We start from the raw sequence: 20565 nt of genomic DNA on the forward strand, positions 1-20565 counted from the left end.
AAATAAATTCACAACAGAAACAAAAATCACATCAGACAAATTACAAAACAAACTAAAAAATTGAGGCAGAAGCAGAGGTCCCTCAAGTTTCTAAGCAGGCAGTGCTATAATTGAGCTGAGGCTTCCAAAGTGGAGTTCACAAGAGGATCCCAAGGCTCCTACAAAGTCAATAGGTTTCTATCTGCTAGGGGCCAGAGATAATGAAACCCAAGTAAACAAGTGTTAATGCAACGTTGTGTCTATGGTGAGACATTAAGAAAAGGCCCTAACTAGTTGTTTAGGTGAATCTATAAGATGCAATGTCACAATTAGAAGAGCAGGGGATGGGAGGGAGAACTTTTTTATGCAGTATGTGGTAATGACCTGGAACTTGCTACCCATGAGGGTGGTGGAACTGGAGACAATCAATGATTTCAAGAGAAAATTGAATGGTCTCTTGATGAAAATAAACCTGTAGGGCTGCAGGGATAGAGCGGGGGAATGTGACTGACTGGATTACTCTACAAAGAGCCGGCATGCATTCAATGAGCCGAATACCTCCTTCTGTGCCATTATGACTATAACTCAAGGGATGTCTCTCCAAAAGATCACCTCCATTCAGCTCATTTGCTGTTTGTGGGTTGTGCTTCAATTGGATATTGCATTTACCTACATAACTATAGTGACTGTTCTTTAAAGATAATCTACTGATTGTAAAGAGCTTAAGGATATTTCTGGTAATATTGGGTCTTGAGATAAGTGTATTACCACAAACAATAACCTATTGCTGTGACACTCCAACTATTCAGCTACATATTTGCACAAAGGTAGCAACCTTTAACATGCAAGCGTGACCATCAGTCATGTTTGCGCAGTTCCACAGACCTGGCTAAATCTCCCCAACTACTTAAAAGTCTTTTTTTAAGTTTATTTAAATGAGGATAAAACAAGACTGTAAAAAGCATTGATTGATGAGAACCCGTGAAACAAAAATGTGATCTTAATGAACGTTGGATTTATTGGGTGAGTAAAAGAACATTAGGATAATCACAGCCTTTGCTCCCTTCTTCCATAGCACAACACCTGTGAATGTCAATGATTACTATGCAAAAAAAATCAAGTGCATTTACTTTATTAGTACAAGTTATTAGGGAGCAATGGATTAAAAACAATTTGAGGTCCAGAAAGAAATGAGACTGAAACAATAGTTAAGATCAAATTAACCAACTATTTTCGTAACCCATCACTGAATTAACATTTTGTCAACTTCCAGCCGTACAATATATATTATTCTGAGTATGAAGAAGACACTAAAGAATCATTCCCCTCCCAATTATTACTGAGGGCAGGGCAGGGGTTTAGGCGCCCAGTGGAGCCAGAACATTTTCAGCAAAGTCCCAAATAAATTAATTGTGCAGTATAAACCAGGGTGACGAGTTCTTGGCCCTCTATCAATACCACCCAATCTGGTCACTAAGTGGTTTTACAGATTGGTGCACATTAACACTGCAATTTATCTCGACCCTCGCCTTTGAATCAGAAGGTTGTGGGTTCATGTCCCACTCCTGGAAACCAAGAACTGTGATTGTACTCAAAAGAGTTGCAATCTGTGACTGTTGATAACTCGAAAGAATTTTTTTAAGGATTACTTAGATTTCTCCTCCTCCTCAAACTTTCCAATGAGATTGGGAATTAATTATATGAAATGTTACAGTCAAGAGGGCATGATCATTAGCACAAGTAAGGTAGATGTCCCCTACCTTTTCCACAATAAACCTGTTGTCGCCGAAACAGCTGTGACTCCAGCAAATGTTATCATCATCAATTTGTGCCGACGCTTGTTAGGGGCTGCTGCCCTATAGTACTGCCTGGAGAAGTTGCCGAGAACTGCCATGGCAGGCAGCATTCTGAAGTGAAACATCCTGTAAGTGGAACCAAAGGAACAGCATTAATGTCCAACACTGTACAGTCACCCTTTTCCAGGGCTACTTATCGATTGCTAGTTTGGCTGCATTGCTTGCATTCTTGCCTCTGAACCAAAAGGCTGTGAGTTCAAATGCTAGCACAGAATTTGAACACACAATGTAGGCTGACATTTCCGTATAGCTCTGATGGAGTGAAGCATTGTTGGAGGTGGCATCCTTTGAAACGGGACACGTGCCAGAGGCTGCATATCTACTCATATGGTTGCAAGAGAGACCATCACACTGGTTGAGGAGGAGTGAAAAGTTTGTGCAGTGTCCTGGCCAACATTCCTACTTCAATAAACGCCAACAGAAATAGATGAACTGATCATGCATTGGTTTTACTGCATGTAAAACCTTGTTGCATGTAGATTAGCTTCCATGTCTGCCTACAGAAGATGCCTTTCTATTGCTGTTTCTTATGCTGTGCTTAAGTCATCTACTTTTTCTCTTCTACATAGGAAGTTGAATGGAATTATTCACACAATACCTGTAAGCAGAACTCCTCAAGCTAATATAGTACTATATAAGGACAAATGTTTACAGTGTAATGCACAATCTTTGTTAAGTGAATAGTTTGGGTCAGAGTTTAATTGTTTGGTGACGGAATTGCAAAAATCAGAAAATGTTTGCCCAGCTACGAGGCAACAACTTATTCCCAAATTAACAGAGCCACAAAACTAAAGCAGAGAAAACCAACAAATAAAGGGGTACAAGTGTAAGTAGAATTCAATTTGTTGGAGCTTCATGATCCAGAGTGCCAAGGCTCATTGGCCAAAAAGCCATAATTCAGACATTGCTGATGCAGAGCAGTACACTGATTTTGTGGATTTGAACTTTTAAGTTAATTGTTTTCTTAGCTGCTCAAGTACAAGTTTTGGAATCAGTGCAGCATCAATCTCATGTTTTTTTTCCCCCTTCCTGTAGTATTTTATTTTTCTCTGTCTTCCTCGGAATATAGGCTTCTTCTTAAACAAATAATTCGTTTATAGGAAATTTTACCAGTATAATGAGCAGCTTGGATGTGTGTGAGGGGTGCCATTGACTGATTCCTATCCCTCTTCTCTCTCTTTCGTGAGAGTTTATCTCATCACATCACTGTCATTCCTTCACCTCCTTGCACAGGTCCAGAGACTCTCAATATTCGTGCTGGTGAAGAATTCCTCGGCTTCCGAGATGTAGAAAAATACCACACGCTTGTCTTTTGTGGATTTTACTACATGGAGTATAATGAAAAAATCTTCCCATCCGAAAATGTACACACAAGAATCCATGTCTTAATATAGTGCACAGATGCACAATAGAATATCAAGACAAGGATTATTATCAGGACCTCTGATCTCTAATGGCTAACTCAATGAAATTCCATTATAAAGATGTGCAATTCTAATACTGTGGTAATCACTTTCCATTATTTTATTTTATTTTCTGTTAAACTGTAAATCCTGATTAATACCGGGATCCTGAATTTTATTTTGTTTTGCCTTTGTTTTGTACGCTCCTCTGGAGTCCTGTATACAGCCTCAGCTTTCATTGTCAGCTCAAATAGACAATCTGGGAAAGGGAATCTGGGAGCATATTTCTGACAGCTGTTCTGAGGTGACATGTATGTAAGAAAATGCTCAAAGCTGCAGAAAAGAAAATGGACAGAATTGTGGAAAAGGATGCCAAGAATACTGGAAAAAATTCAAGGATCTCATTAATAGATTTTGATTTTTTTTAACTACCATAAAACAGGCAAGTTTCAAAATATTTAGCATCACCTGAAAATTGTACATTTCTCTCCAAATGGACAAAGCAAATCAAATCTTTGCACACCTGAGGTGCAGTGCAAGTCATTATATTAAAACAATGCTTCATTTCAAAATGGCTTGTCAATTGAAAGAAGACTGCAGGATACTCAAGTCAAATAAACCCAATGTTATTTCAGATTTACTGTCAGGTAATCTCACTGGAGCATTGGAAATGGACAAAAATGCTGTATTTACCAAGACAAGTCAAGGCACTTGAAGGCCCGAGAGTGGGTTCAAAAACACAACTCCAGTACCCTGAAGATTCATTTATATTGCAGTCATCCATTTACCTTCTGACACACAGGGGCTGCGCATGTTTTTCCACCACAACCACCAAAATAAGTACACTTTCCGAATGTGTTAAAGACCAATGACTGAGGGACCCCACACTTTTTCCCCAATTGCAAGTCTTAGCCAATTGGGAAAATTCACCTTTGCCACAAGCTGCTTGGGACCCATGTTTCAGGTGGTTGCAGCATTACAATGGCATTCTTGCAATATAAAAATGGTTTTAAGGAGTGCTTTCAAGCAGATTGGGAGGAAGGCTACTTTTTCCCAGACCACGCCCCCATCATCCTCAATTCTGCAATGAGGCGTACTTATGCACACAATAGCATTCTGCTCTCCAACTTACCTTCCCATCCTTACGTGGCTCGGTTGGTAGCACTCTCACCTCTGGGTCAGAAGGATATAGGTTCAAATCCCATTCCAGAACTTGAACACAAAATCTACGCTGATACGCCAGAACCATACTGAGGGAGTACTGCAGTTTTGGAGGTGTGGTATGTTAACCCAAGTCTCTGCCTGTCCTTTCAGGTGGATATAAAATCTCTCCTGTGGGATGCACCTAACATCCACCGCACTACAACTACAGACAGGAAACCATCTAATTCTGGATCTCTTCCCTCCATCTGGCTCTTTCGCCACCTTCAAAGGCTTCTTTCCAACCTATCTCTCTGACTAAACATTCGGCCACCTTCCTTAACTTCGCTTTCATTCTTGAAGTCCTTCAAGAGCCTCCATTGACAGCAGCTTCCAAACCTGCAACCTCCGCCACCTAGAAGAACTAGGTAGCAGACACAAGGTAATACCATCACAGCAAGTTCCCCTCCAAGTGACATACCCTGCTAACTTGGAGCTATATCACTATTCCTTCAGCTCACTGGGTCAAAATCCTGGGGAACTCGCCCCTTAACAGCATGGTGGGTGCACCTCCACAACACAGACTGCTGTGATTCAAGAAGACAACTCACCTTCATAAGGGCAAATAGGGATGGGCAATAAATGCTGGCCTTGCCAGTGATGCTCATATCCCAAGAGCCAGTAAAGAAATTGTCTGACAACCAACAATAAAGCACCAGGGATACCTTAAAATAAAAGCAACAAACTGCAGATGCTGGAAATCTGAAATAAAGACAGAAAGTGCAGGAAATACTCGGCAGATCTGGCAGCATCTGTGGAGAGAGGAACAGAGTTTGAGTCAAAATTGACTTTTTGAGAACCTGAAGAGTCATGTGGGACTCAAAACATTAACTCTCTCGCTCTCCACAGATACTGCCAGACTTGCTGAGTATTTCCAGCACTTTCTATTTTTATACCAGGTTAAAAGTACTAAACAAATTTAAATTGATGTACACGACAGCAATCGTTCTGAAATGGAATGAAACCGGACAGACCACCTGGCATCGATCTAGGCAGCAGAAACGACAACAGCAAACTCAGCCTTGTCGACCCTGCAAAGCCCTCCTTACTAACATCTGGGGGGCTAGTGCCAAAATTGAGAGAGCTGTCTCACAGACTAGTCAAGCAACAGCCTGACATATGATTCCATGAGGATGACTATCTTACAGATAATGTCCCAGGCACCACCATCACCATTCCTGGGTATGTCCTATCCCACCGGCAGGACTGGCCCAGCAGAGGTGGTGGCACAGTGGTATACAGTCGGGAGGGAGTTGCCCTGGGAGTCCTCAACATCGACTCCGGACCCCTTGAAGTCTGATGGCATCAGGTCAAACGTGGGCAAGGAAACCTCCTGCTGATTACCACGTACCGTCCTCCCTCAGCTGATGAATCTGTGCTCCTCTATGTTGAACACCACTTGGAGGAAGCACTGAGGGCGGCAAGGGCGCAGAATGCAGTCTGGATGGGGGACTTCAACACCCATCACCAAGAGTGGCTTGGTAGCACCACTACTGACTAAGCTGGCCAAGTCCTAAATGACATAGCTTCTTGATTGGGTCTGCGGTAGGTGGTGAGAGAACCAAGAAGGGAAAAACATACTTGACCTCATCCTCACCAATCTGCCCACCACAGACGCATCTGTCCATGACAGTATCGGTAAGAGTGACCACCGCACAGTTCTTGTAGAGACGAAGTCCCGCCTTCACATTGGGGATACCCTCAATCTTGTTGAGTGGCACTACCACTATGTTAAATGGGATAGATTTTGAACAGATCTAGCAACTCAAGATTGAGCATCCACGAGGCACTGTGGGCCATCAGTAGCAGCAGAATTATACTCGAGCACAACCTATAACCTCATGGCCTGGCATATGCCATTCCCATTCAGCCAGGGGATCAACCCTGGTTCAATGAAGATTGCAGGAGGGCATGCCAGGAGCAGCTCCAGGCATACCTAAAAATGAGGTATCCACCTGGTGAAGCTATAACACAGGACTACTTTCGTGCCAAACAGCAAAAGCAGCAAGTGATACACAGGGCTAAGCGATCCCACAACCAAAGGATCAGATCTAAGCTCTGCCGTCCTGCCACATCCAGTCGTGAAAGGTAGTGGACAATTAAACAACTCACTGGAGGAGGAGGCTCCACAAAGGAGGTTCCATCCTTAATGATGGAAGAGCCCAGCACATCAGTACAACGATAAGGTTGAAGTATTTGCTACAATCTTCAGCCAGAACTGCCAAATGGGTAATCCATCTCGGCCTCCTCTGGAGGTCCCCAGCATCACAGATGCCAATTTGATTCACTCCACATCAAGAAACGGCTGAAGGCACTGGATACTGCAAAGGCTATGGGCCCTGACAATACTTCGGCAATAGTACTGAAGATTTGTGCCCCTAGCTAAGCTGTTCCAGTGCAGTTACAACAGTGGCATCTACCCAGCTATGTGGAAAATTGCCCAGGTACGTCCTGTACACAAAAAGCAGGACAAATCCAACCCGGCCAATTACCGCCCCATCAGTCCACTCTCGATCATCAGTAAAGTAATGGAAGGGATCATCAACAGTGCTATCCAGCGGCACTTGCTTAGCAATAGCCTGCTCACTGATGCCCAGTTTGGGTTCTGCCAGGGCCACTCAGCTCCTGACCTCATGACAGCCTTAGTGGACAAAAGAACTGAACCCACGAGGTGAAGCGAGAATGACTGCCCTTGACAACAAGGCAGCATTTGACCGAGTGTGGCATCAAGGAGCCCTAGCAAAACTGGAGCCAATGGGAATCAGGGGGAAAACTCTCCACTGGTTGGAGTCATACCCAGCACAAAGGAAGATGGGTTGTGGTTGCTGGAGGTCAGTCTTCTCAGCCCCAGAACATCACTGCAGGAGTTCCTCAGGGTAGAGTCCTAGGGCCAGCCATCTTCAGCTGCTTCATCAATGACCGTCCTTCCATCATAAGGTCAGAGGTGGGGATGTTCGCTGATGATTGCACAATGTGCAGCACCATTTGCGACTCCTCAGATACTAAAGCAGTCCATGTCCAAATGCAGCAAGACCTGGACAATATCCAGGCTCGGGCTGACAAGTGGCAAGTAACATTCGCGCCACAAAAGTGAGGGACACGACTGTTGGGGAACATTAGATACATTACCTAATGTTGGTACAACTCTAAGCCCTCTATTACTCTATCCACCCAGAGAAAGTGGCAAACAGCTCTGTGCTCCATGTTGCCGACTTATGCCTCAGTTGTGCATTCTGCTTTAATAGTTTGGAGTTTCTCAGTGCTTTACATGGGTCTTTACAACATTTTAAACACTCAAGAAGGACATTCTATCATGAAAGACACCTGGTCAGAGTGCACTCTAAATCTAGTGTCAGTAATTTGCTGAGGTTAACATTTCTCAGTATTGATGTTAAAAAAAGCCTTAACTGATTTCCCTGGTTACTAAACTAACCCAAATCTACATACAGTTGCCGAACTTCTGCAACTACACCTCAATTTTCAGCAATCAACATCCAGAACGTGGAAATGCATTATGTTGTTTCAGAAATAACTTTGAAGAAATCATAAAATCAAAGATTATGATAATACATTCACAGAATTGCTCAGCTTAGTGCAATTATCTACACTGCTGTGACTTTAAACATTACTAGAAATATATTGTCATAGCTGGTAATATCCATTAATTGTTATGTTGTGATATATCAACTTCAAGAGATTAGTTAACAATCTCCAAAATGAAAAGGAACTAATCAAGCCCATCGAAAGTCTTGTAAGTTTTATGACTGTAGCTGCTCAAATGGATTAGTATTGAAAACAGATACTTCAAAAGCCATAGAAAATATGCCACAATCACCAAATTGTTTAATGATCAATAATTACTGTGCTAAATCTATACCTAGACTAGCACACTGGAGTTATTCCAAATCACCAAACATCAACTTACTCTTAGTCCCTTTTACACAATAACAATATACAAGCTGGTAAATTTCCTGACACAGCTAGGAACATCGATGCAGTGGAAATAAGCACGCATAACATTCAATGAGTTCTTAAATTTCAGGCTGTGTGTTGTACTTGTTTAATTGTGGCTGCTGGAACATCATGGTATGCAATATTACTAATTTGAATGTCATCTGCAACCTTTGAAATTATGCCATGAAGGAGCAGTGGTCTGAATACTAACCCTAGGGTACACCAGTGTACGCTTTCCTCCCGTCTGTAAAACAACCATTCATCATTACTCTCTACTTTCTGTCCCTTAACCAATTTGATATCCATCCTGCCACTATCCCTTTAATGCCACGAGTTTACTTTTGCTAATTAGCAAATATATTCACAGCATATAGAAAGATCGACCCAGAAAGTACTCAGGAGAGGGAGAGGCAAACAGCTATGCCTCTTGCAAACAGCTTGTTGACCTATGCCATAAAGAGTTTAAATGTCTAAAATGGAATTTGTGAATGTTGTTCAACTTGAGAAGGATGATAATATACACATGGAAAAGGCATTTTTTTGACTGCAGACATTGTACTGAACTACTAAAACTATACTGTAAAACTGGAGAATTCTTACTTTAGCAAAACTGATCATGAAAGAGCCTGGGACACATTGTGTCATTTATTTAAATTCCACATCATCATCTTCTAATTGGGTAAAACCAACAAGGTCCCACCAGCCTACTCTCCCATCCACCGTGACTAACTGGTGTGATTGCTTTGCTCAACCACAATGGAGGAACAAAGCAGGGCGATGTGGCAAGTGGCATTTATGCATAGAAACATAAAGCATGTTTCACAAAAAACAGACCACATTTACCAAGAGTGATTAGATAACTTTACCCTATGATTATGTAACATTTTATAAAACATAACAGCTCGGTGATGATACCGATATCCATTGTGGCAGACTGGTTTATTTGTTTGATGACAAGTTATGCAAAGTTTTACACCTTAGAGGGCATTTTAATTGATAATCAAGTAACATGTTAATAGTTTCATCATGATCCACTGTTTCTCTCACCGTCTTTTATTAAGAGCCATTTGAATCACCATCTCAGTTTATTCGTTTGACAATCTACCATGGAGCACCTGTAATTGGACTCATTGCAACACTGTATGAGTTCAATGAACAGGAGAAAAAATATCACTGTGGAAGTTCACTGCACTTCAGCTCACAGCAGGTTTGCAGTACTTACCTTCTGTACATAAATATCAGCCTGAAATAAAACTGCTCAACAGCATTGAACACTGCACATCCATCGCCACAATTGGGAGTGTGTACCACTGTCAAGCTCAATTAAGGTGAAGTATAAAAGACCCATAGCCCATGTCAATGAAGTTGGACAGACAAAAAGGTATGGAAATCAGGAAAAAATAAAAGCAAAATATTGCGGATGCTGGAAATCTGAAATAAAAACAGAAAATGCTAGAAAGACTCAGCAGGTCTGACAGTATCTGTCGAGAGAGAAACAGGGTTAACGTTTTGAGTCTGTATGACCCCTCTTCAGAGCTAAACAGAAATAAAAATGTAACAGTTCATGCAATCACAGAATTTTAAAGGCACAGAAGCAGGCCATATGGCCCATCGTGTTTGCACCAGCTCTCCAAATGAACATTATGACCTAGTGCCATGTCCCTGCCTTTTCCCTGTACCCTTACACATTGTTTCTTTTCAAATAATCATCTAATGCCCTCTTGAATGCCTCGATTGAACCTGCCTCCACCACACTTCCAGGCAGTGCATTCCAGACCCGAACCACTCGCTGTGTGAAAAAGGTTTTTCTCACGTCACATTTGCTTCTTTTGCAAATCACTTTAAATCTGTGCCCTCTCTTTCTTGGTCCTTTTATGAGTGGGAACAGTTTCTCCCCATCTACTCTGTCCAGCCTCCTCATGATTTTGAACATCTCTATAAAATCTCCTCTTAGACTTCTTTTCTCCAAGGAGAACAGTCCCAACCTCTCCAATCTATCCTCGTAGCTCAAGTTTCTCATCCCTGGAAGCTTTCTTGTAAACCTCTTCTGCACTCTCTCTAATGTGTTCACATCCTCCCTATAATGTGGCGTCCAGAACTGTACACAATATTCTAGCTGAGGTCTAACAAGTGTCTTCAGCAGTCCTGCCACCTTCAATGATCTATGCACATATACCCCCAAGTCTTTCTGCTCCTGCACCCCCTTCAAAATTTCACCTCTTATTTTCTATTGTCTGTCCATGTTCTTCCTACCGAAATGCAGCATCTTACACTTCTCCGCATTGAACTTCATCTGCCACCTATCTGCCCACACCACCAACTTGTCTATGTCCTTTTCAAGTTCTACACTGTCCTCCTCACAGTTCACAACACTCCTAAGCTTCCTATCATCCACAAACTTTGAAACTGTGCCCTGCACACCAAGATCTAGATCATGAATATATATCAGGAAAAGCAAGGGTCCTAATACCGACCCCTGGGGAACTGCACTACAAACCTTTTTCCAGCCCGAAAAATATCCATTGACCATTACTCGCTGCTTCCTATTTTTCTTCCAATTTTGTATCCACATTGCCACTATCCATTTTATTCCATGAGCAATAACTTTTCTCACAAGTCTGTTGTGTGGCACTGTATCAAATGCCTTTTGAAAGTCCATGTACACCACATCAACAGCATTACCCTCATCGACCTTTTCTGTTACCACTTCAAAAAACTTCAGCAAGTTAGTTAAACATGATTTCCCCTCTAGAAATCCATGCTGGATCTTCCTCATCAACCCATATGTTTCCTTGTGACTACTAATTCTATCCTGAATAATTGTTTCTAGAATCTTGCCCACCACTGAAGTTAACCTGACTGGTCTGTAATTGCTGGGATTATCCTTGTTATGACACAGCAGTTGGTAAAGCTGAGTTAATAAAAAATCCCATAGGAAAACTTTAAACAGCTGTCATAGCCTATATTTTTAAGTGGTATGTTTGAGATGCAGCTCTAAATTCAGGAATCAGACCACCAGTTCCCGAGAGGTTTTTATATCAAACTACGAGGCATTTATTGATTTATACAAGTTAAATATTTACACATGGCTACAAATTACTATCATAACTTTTAACAAATTCCCAGACTAATCTCCATTAAGGCAACAACAACCCATAGACTTAAGCAGACACCAGGCAAAGCATTTTCACCTTACAAATTCAAAATTAGGTTCCTTTCACTTTGGTTCCTTTGCAGACAGTGGTAGGCTTACAGGCTTTGATCTTACATTGCCTCTGCCCCGCACACACAAAATTGCTACCTGTTATACCTAGCACATCTCACTGAATGTAAATTCCCATTGTATCACTTGCCTCTTTGGACTCCACCTCTTCTAACAATAAAACCCCTTTCATTGTACCAATTTTATTAGTAATATAAACCTTGCTTGGTTTCTGCCAGCTAGGTCCCAGATCCACTTCTTGAATGTTCTATTCAACAAAATGCAAATACATAAGGCACTCTACCTTAATCACATCTCAAAACTAGTACACAGCAAAGCACCCAGACTAGCTAGCTTTAATCCAATTAAGACACACCCACGGACTAACCCTCTATTTAAAAAAATATAATTTCCAACAACGTTATATACATTAATAGCTTTATGACAATCCTTACAACCTTTTTTTGAACAAGGGCATAATGTTTGCAATTGTCCAGTTCCTCTGGCACCACGCCTAAGTCTACGGAAGGCTGAAAAATTATGGTCAGCGCCCCTGCAATTTCTGCTCTCACTTCCTTCAGCATCCTTGGATGCATCTCATCCAGTCCTGGTGCCTTGTCAAATTTAAGTACCGACAGTCTATTTAACACGTCTTCCTTATCAATTTTGACCCCTTCTAGTGACAGAGTTCCCTCTTCTGTCACCATGGCCTTGGTAAAGATGGATGCAAAACATATTCATTTAATACCTCAGCCATGGCCCCTTTGTTCATGTATAAATTCCCTTTTAGGTCCCTAATCGGCCCTGCTCCTCCTTTTACCACCCCTTTACTATTAAAATGTCTTTGGGATTCCCCTTTATGTTGGCTGCCAGTCTTTTCTCATAATCCCTCTTCGCTTCTCAAATATGCTTTTTCACCTCTCCTCTGAACCTTCTGTATTCTTCTTGGTTCTCAATTGTATTTTCTACCTGACACCTATCATAAGTGCACTTTTTCTTCTTTATCTTAATTTCTATCTCCTTTTTCATCCAGAGATCTCTGGACTTGTTTGTCCTACCTTTCCCTTTCGATGGAATATACTTTGACTGTGCTCAAACCAATTCTTTTTTGAAGGTAGCCCATTGTTCAGCTACAGTTTTTCCTGCCAATCTTTTGTTCCAGTCTATCTGGCCCAGCTCCATTCTTGCCCCATCGAAGTCGGCTTTTGTCCAGTTAATTATTATTACTCTGGATTGACCATTGTCATTTTCTATCATTATCCTAAAACATGCAATACAATGATCATTGTCTCCTAAATGTTCCCCCACTCACACTTGATCTGCTTGGCCCACCTCACTTCTAAGAACCAGGTCCAACAGAGCGTCTTTTCTCGATGGATTGGACCCATACTGCCGTAGAAAATTCTCTTGAACACAATCTATAAATTCTTCCCCCTCTCCGCCCTTTACACTACCACTGTCCCAGTCTACATTCAGGTAATTAAAGTCCCCCATTATAACTACTCTATAATGTTTTCATCTCTCTGTAATTTCCTTGCAGATTTCTTCTTCTATGTCCTTCTCACTAGTTGGCAGTCTATAGACTGCACCGAGCAATGTAATTGCGCCCTTTTTGTTCCTTAGCTCTAGCCAAATTGATTCTGTCCTTGAACCCTCTGGGATATCCTCTTTCTCCAGCACTGCAATGCTCTCCTTCACCAATGCCACCACCCCTCCTCCTTTCCTTCCTTTCTTATCATTTCAGAACACCTTGTACCTGGGAATATTTAACACCCAGTTCTGCCTTTCCTTGAGCCAGGTCTCTGTTATTGACACAACATCATATTTCTACATGGCAATCTGTGCCTGTAACTCCCCAATCTTATTTACTACGCTCCATGCATTCACATACATGCATTGTAACCTTGATTTAGATTTTGTTACTTTCTCCCTTGCCCCGATTTTACCTATTAACTTACTATTCTCTATACTAGTGCCATCTGTCCCTCCCAGTATTTTGTGCACCCTGTGACGAAATTTATACTGTTTAAGGGGGGTGGAGCAGGTGAAGCTGGATATAAGGCCAGCAATAGGTGGGGGCTAAGGAGAGATTGACATAGATGTCATGGACACAAAGACACAGGGAATGTTAATGGTAGTGATGAGGGCTAAAGAAGGTGCTGATAGTGGCATAAAGGTAAGAAAGAAGAGCGTGATAATAGCAGAACAAGGGTAAGCACTCTGTGAAGGAACAACATGGAACAAGATGGCCCTATTGGGGGGTGGGGTGGAGGGAGGGGGCGGTGGGGGGTGGAAAAAGGATAGAAAATGGGATAAAAAGGGGGGATAAAAAAGGGGATAAAACAGTGAATAAATGAATAAAAATAAAAATAAGCAGGTAAAAAATAAAAATAAATTTTAAAAATGGAATCAAAAAGAGGCGAGGATAGTTTAAGAAGGGAGTGAGGCAAAAGACAGGAAATTACAGGCCGATTAGCCTGACCTTGGTCGTTGGTAAGATTTTAGAGTCCATTATTAAGGATGAGATTTCAGAATACTTGGAGGTGCATGGTAAAATCGGGCAAAGTCAGCATGGTTTCATCAAGGGGAGGTCATGCCTGACAAATCTGTTAGAATTCTTTGAGGAGGTAACGAATAGGTTAGACAAAGGAGAGCCAATGGATGTTATCTACTTGGACTTCCAGAAGGCCTTTGACAAGGTGTCGCACAGGAGGCTGCTCAGTAAGATAAGAGCCCATGGTGTAGCATGGATAGAAGATTGGCTGTCTGGCAGGAGGCAGAGAGTGGAGATAAGGGGGTCCTTCTCAGGATGGCGGCCGGTGACTAGTGGAGTTCCGCAGGGGTCAGTGTTGGGACCACAACTTTTCACTTTATACATTAATAATCTAGATGAAGGAACTGAGGGCATCCTGGCTAAGTTTGCAGATGATACAAAGATAGGTGGAGGGATAGGTAGTATTGAGGAGGCAGGGAGGCTGCAGAAGGAATTGGACAGGTTAGGAGAATGGGCAAAGAAGTGGCAGATGGAATACAACGTGGGGAAGTGTGAGGTTATGCACTTTGGTAGGAAGAATAGAGGCATAGACTATTTTCTAAATGGAGAGAGAATTCAGAAATCTGGAGTGCAAAGGGACTTGGGAGTCCTAGTCCAGGATTCTCTTAAGGTTAACTTGCAGGTTGAATCGGTAGTTAGGAAGGTAAATGCAATGTTGGCATTTATTTCGAGAGGACTAGAATATAAAAGCAGGGATGTGCTGCTGAGGCTTTATAAGGCTCTGGTCAGACCACATTTAGAATGTTGTGAGCAATTTTCGGCCCCGTATCTCAGGAAGGATATGCTGGCCCTGGAGAAGGTCCAGAGGAGGTTCACGAGAACGATCCCAGGAATGAAAGGCTTAACATATGAAGAACATTTGAGGACTCTGGGTCTATACTAGATGGAGTTTAGAAGGATGAAGGGGGATCTGATTGAAACTTACAGAATACTGAAAGGCCTGGATAGAGTGGACGTGGGGAAGATGTTTCCATTAGTAGGAGAGACTAGGACCCGAGGGCACAGCCTCAGTGTAAAGGGAAGACCTTTTAGAACAGAGACGAAGAGAAACTTCTTTAGCCAGAGAGTGGTGAATCTATGGAATTCATTGCCACAGAAGGCTGTGGAGACCAGGTCATTGAGTGTATTTAAGACCAAGATAGATAGGTTCTTGACTGGCAAGGGGATCAAAGGTTACGGGGAGAAGGCAGGAGAATGGGGTTGAGAAACTTATCAGCCATGATTGAATGGCGGAGCAGACTCGACGGGCCGAATGGCCTAATTTCTGCTCCTATGTCTTATGGTCTTAGAGGAGAGAGTTCATGATCTGAAGTTGTTGAACTCAATGTTAAGTCCGGAAGGCTGTAAAGTGCCTAACCGGAAGATGAGGTGCTGTTCCTCCAGTTTGCATTAGGGTTCACTGAAACATTGCAGCAAGCCAAGCACACACATGTGGGTATGACAGCAGGATGGTGTGCTGAAATGGCAAGCAACAGGAAGGTCTGGATCATGCTTGTAGACAGACCGAAGGTGTTTCTCAAAGTGGTCACCAGCTCTGTGTTTGGTCTCCCCAGTGTAGAGGAGACCGCATTGGGAACAGCGAATGCAGTAGGCCAAATTAAAGGAGGTGCAAGTGAAGTGTTGCTTCACCTGAAAGGAGTGTATGGGCTCTTGGACGGTGAGAAGGGAGGAGCTATAGGGGCAGGTGTTGCATCTTCTGCGATTGCATGGGAATGTGCCGTGGGAAGGTGTTGATGAGGTGTTGGGGGTGATGGAGGAGTGGAACAGGGTGTCCCGGAGGGAATGGTCCCTACGGAATGCTGACGGGGGGGGGGGGGGGGGCGGTGTGGCATCATGCTGGAGTTGGCAGAAATGGCGGAGGATGATCCTTTGAATGCGGAGGCTGGTGGGGTGAAAAGTGAGGACAAGGGGGACCCTATTATAGTTCTGGGAGAGAGGGGAAGGGGTGATTGCAGAGGCGCGGGAGATAGGTCGGACACGGTTGAGGGCCCTGTCAACCAGTGGGCGGGAAACCTCAGTTAAGGAAGAAGGAAGACATGTCAGAAGTGCCTTTTTAGAAAGTGGCATCATCGAAATAGATGCGACGGAGGCGAAGGAACTGAGAGAATGAAGCAGGGTGTGGGGAGTGGTAGTCAAGGCAGTTGTGGGAGTCGGGGGCTTGTAATGAATATTGGTGGACAGTCTATCGCCAGAAATTGACCAGAGAGGTCAAAGAAGGGAAGGGAACTGGTATGGAAATCAGGAAACTTGGTAGTAAGTTGTCGCAAAATGTAGCTTTTAAAATTGTAGGAACAACGAAGAAGATAGGAGTCTGTAGTTTTCATTCCCTCATAAAGAACTAATTCAAATTAGAAGACGATGTCATGAGTTCATTCCAATTTAGGTAAATGCAAGGGCACCCATGGAGCTTAGAAATAATATGACAGTTGTAATATCAATAAAATAGTGAGACATACAAACAGTCGCTTGGTAGTACAGGAATTGAGTATTGCTGAAAAAAGAGACATGCTATCAAAACTTTTCATCCTGCATGCATCAGGGTAGCTCGCAAGAAATTACCAACAATAAAGGGGGAAACAGCAATTTATACCGCATTAGAAGAGAGTGCTAATTAGCTGTCAAGTAGATTCTGGTTGGTGGAGGCGTTGCCATGGAGAATGCAGCATGGAACATTTAACTGCTCAATTCAAACCGGGCAGGTTGACTCTGATGGACTCAGGGCAATGCCTTGACCAAAGACAAATAGCTTTGATAGCATATGTCTTTTTCAGCAAAACGAGCAAGACAAATGTTAAAGCTTGCAATAGAGTGACAGAGTAAGGGAGGTCAGCGGCTAGAGGCAAGAGGGGGATAATGCGATTATGAGCTTTTATCTTGTCTCTTATCCAGGAGTATGACAGTTACTAACAGTCTCCCCCAGGGAGAAAGCAACATCTAAAGATTTAGGCTTTCAAGGATTAAGTGTCATTGTGTTAGAAATGGTATTTGGTATGAATTCGGAAATTCAGTTTCTTAGATGCAAGTTCAGGAGTGGGAGATGTGGAAGTTCCAACTAAGGTCAGAGAAGATAATGAGACAAAGACTCCTGAGAGAAGAAGATGGAGGTAATATAGGAATGAGTGCGTGTTGTTGATTACATTTCCAAAAAGCAATTGTATCTTACAGGAATTGAAAATAAGTAATTTCTTTTCCTGAGGATACAAAGGAAATTATGATTACAGAACTAGTCAGCAAGAACTGTACAAGTTAACATCTGAGAGATGCAACTGTCATGTCGTCATTGTAGAATCACATCTCACAATTAACAGGAAAAAAAAATAGGGAATTATTCTGCGTCAAAAAAAAAAAGCCTGTGACTTCCTCATCTTAGTTCCTTTCTGTGAAAAGCAAATGTAGGTTATCTTCACGTATCTACTAGCTGCAATTTATTGACCAGCTTTTTGCAGAAGTTTGGGTGCAGCTTACTTGCCTCCCCTTCACAGGGATACAGTGCTCTGTGCATGACAACTGAATTGCAATTAACATTTAAACTGTTTTTCATAAAAATGCTGTGCTCAGATTAGGTTTTGCTTAAACCACAGACATAAAAAGCCTGTGTGGAAATCTGTCACAACACGATAGCCAGTGTTCATGTAAAAATCCAATCAAAAGCACAAACATATTCTACAAAACAGTGACTGGACTCATAATATGGTACTCTCTCTGGGTAACAATTATCAGAGGGCTGATGATATTGGGAGCACCGAACATAAAATAATTGTTACGGCTGGAGAAGCAATTCTGCATAAAAGGAGAGAAGTTTTGGAGAATAAACTTTGATATGGGTTACAGGACAGAATGGTAGCAATGTGGTTATGTTACTGGACTAGTCATGCCCTCTGAAATGGCCACACAAGCCATGCAGTTCTACTCAAGAAGGCAGCCCACCACCACCTTCTCAAGGACAATTAGGGACAGGACATAATTGCTGGCTTAGCCAGCGACACCCATGTCCCGTGAATGATTTTTTAAAAAAAAAATCAACAAAATAGGTGGCATCATGGATAAGCAAAGTTAGACTGAGCTAGTAAATACAGCCAGTTACATTGCTTTGCAGGCTTTAGCTAACATGAAGTCATGAAAAAAAAATGTCTTTTTGAGCAAACGTAAGGTTGAGAAAGTAGAAGCAGAGGTGGAATAGAAAAAGCTATACAAGGAAAGGATTGAACTCAGTCCACAATCTTAGGAAAGTAGACATAAGAGTGGGGTCTCCACAGCAGCTATAGTTTCACTCCTTCGTACTGAGCACCACTGCCGACTAGAAAAGGTCAAAAACAAAATGATTATATCAAAGGAGGGAGCATATTTGTTATCGATCACTGGAAGGACGAGACCCTGAACCAGTCAAGATGCTCCCACCATGAGTATGTACTTACTTAAGGCTTGTAACAGAATAGGTGCCATAGTATTAACACCCATATAAATCTTTATGTTAGGGTGGACTTTGGACTAATGAAGTTATACACAGTATCTTGAGTTAATTCAATCAATTAATATGTTGCCTGGTACATTCAACAGTCACCAACAAAGGCAAAAACAAAAATACCTGGAAAAACTCAGCAGGTCTGACAGCATCTGCGGAGAGGAATACAATTGACGTTTCAAGTCCGTCTGACTCTTCACAGAACAGTTCTGATGAAGAGTCACACGGACTCGAAACGTCAACTGTATTCCTCTCCGCAGATGCTGTCAGACCTGCTGAGTTTTTCCAGGTATTTTTGTTTTTGTCTAGATTTCCAGCATCCGCAGTATTTTGCTTTCACCAACAAAGGAATGGCTGATCCATTTAGCCAGTCCCAAAATTTAAAAAATCACATTTTACTAAATTTCCTATACTCACCAATCACTCCATTTTTGCCAAAAGAAAACATAGCCTGAATTTTTCCATGAGACCTGTCTCCAATGCATGGCACAAGGAATTCCATGTTTGCGCTGGCATAAGTTGACAGAATATATTGTAAAATGCATGAAACATACCTCACTGGAAGTCAAGCTTCTGGTTACACTTGGCTGGCACCCTTCAGATCACAATCTGCACACAGAAAAGAGACTTAATTTTAACAAGAACAGAAAATACTGGACTAGAAATATAAGTGGATCAGTCAACATGTCTGGAGAGAAGTTACCATTTTGGACCAGGCATTTTTCAAAGTTTAACAGCTTGTCAATGGCATATAAGACTGTGGCCATTAAAAGCATTGATAGTGGTAATCCACAAACCACATTCTAAGTATTGGAGAAGCGGAGAATAAACTATACATAAAGTCCTGTCGGATGCTTTCTGGAGTGGCCTTTGCAACAAACATCACCAGAGCACTGAATAGTGGAGAAAACACAAGTAGCGAAAAGGATTTCCTAAAAAAAAACCTGAAACAATGTCTCTTCATTGGCAGCTGTTTGTTGACTGTCGATTGCCTGTTTCTGTACCTCCTTAATAATTTTTCATTTGAAATGTATGTAGTTGCTTTGTCAGTTTTTGGTACATTTCCTACCATGTGATTTATTGCTGTTTTCTGCATGAAATTCGAGGCCATCAGATATGATCATATCTTGGCATACAAATTGTGACATGCACGAGACACACGAGTTGGCAGCTAAGTCAATTTGCGCACACTTTTATTTAAAGCTGCAATAATACACAAAAAAAAAACTAACTGGCAAAAATCATTCTTCCAATACTAGTTCATAGCATAAATTAACTTTAATTGTTTCTTTTGCACATTAACAGATAGAAAATGATTGTTTTTCGATTTGTAATTCCTCAGGGTAGCATTAATTGTATTGGAGTGTCCTTCTGTTACTAATTGTGACAACACAGTGCTGTTTGCAGAGGTACATGGAAATCTAATTATTTCAGTTTTTCACCTTTCAGTGTAACACAGAAGAACTTGTTTCTGCTCAATGGTTACAACTTATAAAGCATTCTTCTTGGAAACACCCAAGGCATTTCATAGGAATATTGGAGAAGACAGAAAGTAGTAGCAGAGGGAGTTACAGATAATGACTGACAGCATGGGGACAGGACTGAGTTTGTTGAAGTTTTTGAAGATGGGAGAAGGGCGGCAAGGAAAATGGCTTTATGGAGGTCATTCCATAGCGCAGGCAAAAAATGAAGGGCCGGACATTCTGTGGCATCAAATGCATGCTGCTGTGTATATTTTTTCTCTCTTGTCCCATTTTAAAATGAAGTCTCCCAGTTCAAAGGAAACTTCTGTGTGTTGAGGTTTCTAGGTTCACAACAGTCAAAATCAGTGTGCTACCGGTGATAAGAATGTAATCTCTCCATAGAAGCTTTCATGGCGATAAGCAAAAAAGATTGACTTTAAAAATGGATTCCAATGAGCCAGAAATGAATTTGTGCTACTCGATACTTAAGAA

General features: G+C 41.9%; 1 protein-coding gene across 6 annotated transcripts in view; it reads right to left on the reverse strand.

The window, feature by feature from the left end:
* The window catches only part of micu1 (mitochondrial calcium uptake 1), a 99503-nt gene that overhangs the window by 57818 nt on the left and 21120 nt on the right, over positions 1 to 20565 (reverse strand). For all 6 annotated transcript variants that reach the window (XM_078530950.1, XM_078530946.1, XM_078530948.1 and 3 more), the window contains exons 2-3: positions 19165 to 19219; positions 1740 to 1901 (exon numbers count right to left, since the gene is read on the reverse strand). In XM_078530950.1, coding sequence (XP_078387076.1) covers positions 1740 to 1900 — 161 coding nt within the window. In that variant the 5' untranslated portion in view covers position 1901; positions 19165 to 19219. The remainder of the gene's footprint in view (positions 1 to 1739; positions 1902 to 19164; positions 19220 to 20565) is intronic.

Source organism: Cetorhinus maximus, chromosome 27 (genome assembly GCF_964194155.1).
Source record: "Cetorhinus maximus chromosome 27, sCetMax3.hap1.1, whole genome shotgun sequence".
Classification (NCBI taxonomy): Eukaryota; Metazoa; Chordata; class Chondrichthyes; order Lamniformes; family Cetorhinidae; genus Cetorhinus; species Cetorhinus maximus.